The 7,020-nt window shown below is 40.4% G+C and overlaps 1 protein-coding gene across 1 annotated transcript in view; it reads left to right on the top strand.

Annotated features, from left to right (window-relative positions):
• Nucleotides 1-4,039, top strand: part of ddx56 (DEAD (Asp-Glu-Ala-Asp) box helicase 56) — a 22,239-nt gene extending 18,200 nt beyond the window's left edge. Inside the window, exons 11-14 of the mRNA XM_083793488.1 lie at nt 202-291; nt 623-728; nt 868-959; nt 3,061-4,039. Coding sequence (XP_083649614.1) covers nt 202-291; nt 623-728; nt 868-959; nt 3,061-3,153 — 381 coding nt within the window. The 3' untranslated portion in view covers nt 3,154-4,039. The remainder of the gene's footprint in view (nt 1-201; nt 292-622; nt 729-867; nt 960-3,060) is intronic.
• Nucleotides 4,040-7,020: the final 2,981 nt, after the last annotated feature.

The following is a 7,020-nucleotide window of genomic DNA, read 5'->3' as shown; positions in this document are numbered from 1 at the left end:
ACCACGTAAAATGGAATCCGTTCAAATATACATTTAAAGGCTGTGTTTAACATAGCTAAAGTATAACAACAAAAGGGGTTCCCGTGCTGAATGGTTTAAAGTGCTCTGTTAGGTAATAATTATGTTAAAAGTGCTCTGGTTAGATGCTCATTTTGTTTAAATTGAACTGCTGCGTAATAATTGTGTTTAAATCGTGTCTAGGATGCCATGCGCTCCGTGACAAAACAGGCAGTAAAGGAAGCCAGACTGAAAGAGATCAAACAGGAACTGCTCAACTCTGAGAAACTTAAGGTGAGCCATTCATGATCCTCTGACAAGACAGAAATGGACTCAAATCTATACATAATATATTATCTACCAATAACTAATAAATATAACGTCTATAATGATAATGACGTTGAACATCCACACCGTAAGGTTTTGTAAACATGTTGAACGTACCCAAGTGATGTAGGAAATGTATCTATGTCCTTGATGTTGTTTGGCTGTCAGTGTTTCTATCAATCATCAAATCGTTATGAAAGCAATTCCAACAATATCGTTTGCCACTGGCGACTCCCATCATCCACTATATAATTATGTTTATCATAATGTTTCTGATTGTTTTTTGCCTATAATTCAGACCTATTTTGAGGACAACCCCAGGGACCTGCAGCTGCTGAGGCACGATAAAGACCTGCACCCTGCCGTCATCAAGCCCCACATGAAGAACGTCCCAGACTACCTAGGTTAGACCTAATGCCTACTCGGTCTACACCCAACACCCACTGCTTGGATTACACTCGGTCCTATGAAATGTTACTTTGTTAATTGTTTGGTATCGTTCATGGTTTCCATTGATCCCCCCCCCCCCCCCCCCTTTTGTAGTTCCTAAATCCCTGAAGGGGATCATCAACCCTCTGTCGGGCAGGAAGAAGAAGTGGCGAGGCAGAGATGGCGTCGTTAAGCCCACCTTCAAGGTGAGAGACACAAACGTTAAGCCCCCCTTCAAGGTGAGAGACACAAACGTTAAGCCCACCTTCAAGGTGAGAGACACAAACGTTAAGCCCACCTTCAAGGTGAGAGACACAAACGTTAAGCCCACCTTCAAGGTGAGAGACACAAACGTTCTGCCCACCTTCAAGGTGAGAGACACAAACGTTAAGCCCACCTTCAAGGTGAGAGACACAAACGTTAAGCCCACCTTCAAGGTGAGAGACACAAACGTTAAGCCCACCTTCAAGGTGAGAGACACAAACGTTAAGCCCACCTTCAAGGTGAGAGACACAAACGTTAAGCCCACCTTCAAGGTGAGAGACACAAACGTTAAGCCCACCTTCAAGGTGAGAGACACAAACGTTAAGCCCACCTTCAAGGTGAGAGACACAAACGTTAAGCTCACCTTCAAGGTGAGAGACACAAACGTTAAGCCCACCTTCAAGGTGAGAGACAAACGTTAAGCCCACCTTCAAGGTGAGAGACACAAACGTTAAGCCCACCTTCAAGGTGAGAGACACAAACGTTCTGCCCACCTTTAAGGTGAGAGACACAAACGTTAAGCCCACCTTCAAGGTGAGAGACACAAACGTTCTGCCCACCTTTAAGGTGAGAGACACAAACGTTAAGCCCACCTTCAAGGTGAGAGACACAAACGTTAAGCCCACCTTCAAGGTGAGAGACACAAACGTTAAGCCCACCTTTAAGGTGAGAGACACAAACGTTAAGCCCACCTTCAAGGTGAGAGACACAAACGTTAAGCCCACCTTCAAGGTGAGAGACACAAACGTTAAGCCCACCTTCAAGGTGAGAGACACAAACGTTAAGCCCACCTTTAAGGTGAGAGACACAAACGTTAAGCCCACCTTCAAGGTGAGAGACACAAACGTTCTGCCCACCTTCAAGGTGAGAGACACAAACGTTAAGCCCACCTTCAAGGTGAGAGACACAAACGTTCTGCCCACCTTCAAGGTGAGAGACACAAACGTTAAGCCCACCTTCAAGGTGAGAGACACAAACGTTAAGCCCACCTTTAAGGTGAGAGACACAAACGTTAAGCCCACCTTCAAGGTGAGAGACACAAACGTTCTGCCCACCTTCAAGGTGAGAGACACAAACGTTAAGCCCACCTTCAAGGTGAGAGACACAAACGTTCTGCCCACCTTCAAGGTGAGAGACACAAACGTTAAGCCCACCTTCAAGGTGAGAGACACAAACGTTCTGCCCACCTTCAAGGTGAGAGACACAAACGTATGCTAGTATATAAAAATGTGGCACAAATCTTTGAAAAAAAAAAGAAATCGGAAGACTAAAGGTCTAAATGGGTTAAGATTGGAGCATTTGTCAAGTGGTCAAATATAGCAATATGTTCAGAAGCATCTTCCATAAAACCAAAATGCTGGTCTCGAATATTTCATATAAAAACCTCAATCTGTGATTTCTTGTTAATTATCATCTGGCGACTCATCCCAGACGTTGCAGACCTAAAGATACTTGATGAAGGAATTGACTGGCATCCTTTAATGTCCTGTCTTTCTCTCTTCAGAACATAATAATTTAATGTCCTGTCTTTAATAATAATTTAATGTCCTGTCTATAACCCATTCTGACCGGGCACCAATTTTGGTGTCGGCATCATGTTATGCTTTAAGCTGTTGAAAAATAGCAGATCTACAAGCTCATATCGCGCCACCGAGTGGCGCGATACGAGCTTGTAGGTCTGCTATTTTAGAAAAATCGAAGAGCGACTGACATTTTTAGAATCTGATCTCGGGTCAGAATGGGTTCATCAGACCAGTGTGTGTCCGGCGGAAACCTCGTATGAATCTGATCTCAGGTCAGAATGGGTTAATAATAATTTAATGTCCTGTCTTTAATAATAATTTAATGTCCTGTCTTTAATAATAATCTAATGTCCTGTCTTTAATAATAATTTAATGTCCTGTCTTTAATAATAATCTAATGTCCTGTCTTTAATAATAATTTAATGTCCTGTCTTTAATAATAATTTAATGTCCTGTCTTTAATAATAATCTAATGTCCTGTCTTTAATAATAATTTAATGTCCTGTCTTTCTCTCTTCAGAACACACGAGGCCAGAATCCACTGAAGACCTTCAGTTACAGTGGAGGCAGGAGGAAAGCTGGAAAACCTGCTGGAAAACCTGCCAAGTCCTAGAGACAGCTGGAAGTACAGTCATTATGTACTATATGTACAGTTATGTACTTTATGTACAGTGCTACGTAACTGTACTGTGTTGCTGCGTCCACACTGGCAAACGGCTACTATACATTTTTCCAGTGGAAGATGCAAAGTGAATTTACAAGGTTACAATCCTAGTTGAGCTGGCTTCAGAAGCTATACACAAGTGTTGTTTCATTATTTCAACTCGCCGTCGCTCTCCACACAAATCGTGCTTGTAAAAAAATAATTGTTTCTGTCTGCTAGTTCCATGTTGATTTTAAACCCACACTTTATATTTTAGTTCATATATTTTTCTTGCTCGTCGGTCGGATGCACACTCGATGGCGTCAACTAGCGCGTTGAGCAACATTTCCACAGCGACTCAGCGACGGATAAACGCTGCGTCGCTTTGTGTCTCTCGTAGCCGTCTGTGTGAACACAGCATACTGTACGTCGCTGGTACTGCGATGCGAGAGCGAGGACTAGCCAGCACCAACTCTGGATATCCGTAGTGACGTCATTCCAGGAGCAGGAAGTTGGCTCAATCATGGATTATATGGACAAAAACCTTCGACCACTTTTGAAACCATTTTGGGGCAGGTCATTGTAGGTGAAAATGGCCGATCTACAAGCCCGCCCGCAACGTGTCACATTGACTGCACCGTGTTGTTGGCTTGTAGATCGCCTATTTTTGCCAAAGTTTAAAAGCACGGTAAGTGCTTTTGGGTTGGATGTCAATGTTAAAGATGACAATATAAAAAAAGAAATACACAAATGCGTTGTTGCGATGTACATATAGAGCATTGTGGTTCATTATACTCAGCAAAACATGCCAAACCATTTGCACTTAATGCAATAAAAATGTTTAATTGTAAGAATGTGTCATGCCTGTGTATCGTTAATGCTATAATGATTAATGTAGGTACAGTATGTGTGTCAATGTAGAAAAAGAATAATCCACTACCAAGCTGCTAGATGGATGGATGCTCTCTCCACTGACTGCTGCTCTTTAGGACAGTGGTGCCCACACCTTTTTGACTTGAGAGCTACTTTCAAATTGACCAGCAGCTCAACAAGATCTACTGTACAACCCAAAAGATATTAGCCCATTGCTGAATATAGTTTAAATATGTACCTGAGATGGCTTTGGAATAGCAGAGTTTGCGTTACATATAAGACAAAGGCACTTGGAATGGGTAATAGATGGGCAGATTTTATTTGTATTACATTTGTAATGCTTATGAGGGTTTTTTTGTGCACAGCTAAGCAGGCACTTTTGACGTCAATCAATCAAGTCACCTTAATTCAAGTGGTAGGTGCCGAAAATGTTTTTTTCAAATATTTAAATTAAATCTTCTTTAGGGGCATGTCATGTGATCTACCTGAACAGCCTTAAGATCACGATCTACCTTTTGGGCACCCCTGCTTTAGGATGTTAAAGATTCCGGTTCCTTAGCGATTCCCTCTTAACGGTCAGATAACTTAACGGGTCCATTTAACTTTAATTTTGACATTTATTAAAATGTTTGAAGTTAACACAAATGAATCATGCATACTATAATAATGTTACTGTAGTGATTCCCAAGGTGAGTTAGTTCCAGGGACCCTCTGGGATAGTTGAGGGGGTTACTACAAGTGGTCCCTTACAGGTCTGTAACTCTGAAATGGAACCATAAGGGTCCATTGATTTGTAGACACTCAAAGTTATGGCGCTACTTGAAATTAAAACGTTCGAGAACCACCAGTATTAATTGTATAGCAGACGTCTTGTGAAGTCCACATACCAGCTTTTGACAGTTGGATAAAATACCTGGAAATGGACCCAAATGTGAGCGGACCTCAATGTTCTGGATCCCAACCATACTGTCTACAAATTAATACAAGTATTCCTATATCGTCTATGGACAAATTTTTATTGAGGCTGATGTGACATATAGCCAAGACCACAACGCAACACTTTATCTAATGTTATATTAAAAAAGACAAACACTATAGGCTATTAGTTGACTTGTGACACATGACATCCAAATTAACCTATTGACAAAATGAATGTGGAGTACTACCACCAGTAGCCACTAGATGGCGGCATAAGTACGTTTATTCTATAACCTCATGACAAGGATTGGTGTTTCACAGTATGGTGTACACACCTGTTGCAGAGGCAGCTTTCTGCCTACATTTTCAACTCATTTCATATTTCAAGGCCTGTTATTACTTGCGCAAGCAGAGCGCGCAAGTAATGTGATCGGCCTGGTCCATTTGTCGTGACAGCCGTTCCGCCATTTCAGGACCCCCCCAGAAAAACATCAAATCTGTGCCCGTATTGCTGGACCAATGATGACGAAATGACCATATTTCTTACGTCATCATTTAGAGCTAGTCATACACGTATTTCTTACGTCATCATTTAGAGCTAGTCATACACATACGTGTATGACTAGCTCTAAATGATGACGTAAGAAATATGGTCATTTCGTCATCATTGGTCCAGCAATACGGGCACAGATTTGATGTTTTTCTGGGGGGGTCCTGAAATGGCGGAACGGCTGTCAGGGTTTTTGGACCAAAGTGACCACAGAATACCGCTAATCAACTTACAACTACACACTTTATACAGTATAGAGTATAGAGTATATATGTATACATATATAGTATATGCCTATATACTATATATATACTATATATATTTCTTACGTCATCATTTAGAGCTAGTCATACGTATACTATATACATAATCAATAAAAAATAATTTACCAAATTGTGCCTGATCTGCTGGGACCAGAGTACGTGGTGTGTATGTAAGAAATATGGTCATTTCGTCATCATTGGTCCAGCAATACGGGCACAGATTTGATGTATGACTAGCTCTAAATGATGACGTAAGAAATACGTGTATGACTAGCTCTAAATGATGACGTAAGAAATATGGTCATTTCGTCATCATTGATCCAGCAATACGGACACAGATTTGATGTTTTTCTGCGTAAGCCTCAAATGTGTGTGTATGTGTATGACTAGCTCTAAATGATGACGTAAGAAATACGTGTATGACTAGCTCTAAATGATGACGTAAGAAATATGGTCATTTCGTCATCATTGGTCCAGCAATACGGGCACAGATTTGATGTTTTTCTGGGGGGGTCCTGAAATGGCGGAACGGCTGTCACGGTTTTTGGACCAAAGTGACCACAGAATACCGCTAATCAACTTACAACTACACACTTTATACAGTATACTATATATATACTATATATATTTCTTACGTCATCATTTAGAGCTAGTCATACGTATACTATATACATAATCAATAAAAAAATTATTTACCAAATTGTGCCTGATCTGCTGGGACTAGAGTACGTGGTGTGTATGTAAGAAATATGGTCATTTCGTCATCATTGGTCCAGCAATATGGGTACAGATTTGATGTATTACTAGCTATAAATGATGACGTAAGAAATACGTGTATGACTAGCTCTAAATGATGACGTAAGAAATATGGTCATTTCGTCATCATTGATCCAGCAATACGGGCACAGATTTGATGTTTTTCTGCGGATGAGGAAAAGATATAGAGAAAAAGATATAGGTGGGGGAGTTATGTTTGCTAAAAGAAAAGAAGATATTTCCATTGAAGAAATTCCAACTGAAAGCAGGATATTAGAGAAAGTAGAACATATATGTATACATGTAAAAGAAAAAAATCTATATATCATTCTTATGTACAGATCACCTAAAACAGAGCTTTCAAAATTAAACACATTTCTCGAATACATGGTACAGTATATATCATCTCCGACTTCTGCAATTTTGATAATAGGAGATTTCAATGAAGACCATAATACTAAGATAGAAAGAAGTATA

The sequence above is a fragment of the Protomyctophum parallelum genome (genome assembly GCF_964188405.1).
Source record: "Protomyctophum parallelum genome assembly, chromosome: 21".
Taxonomy (NCBI): Eukaryota; Metazoa; Chordata; class Actinopteri; order Myctophiformes; family Myctophidae; genus Protomyctophum; species Protomyctophum parallelum.
Note: the sequence above shows the minus strand (reverse complement) of the source record. Positions and strands in the feature narration are given on the sequence as shown.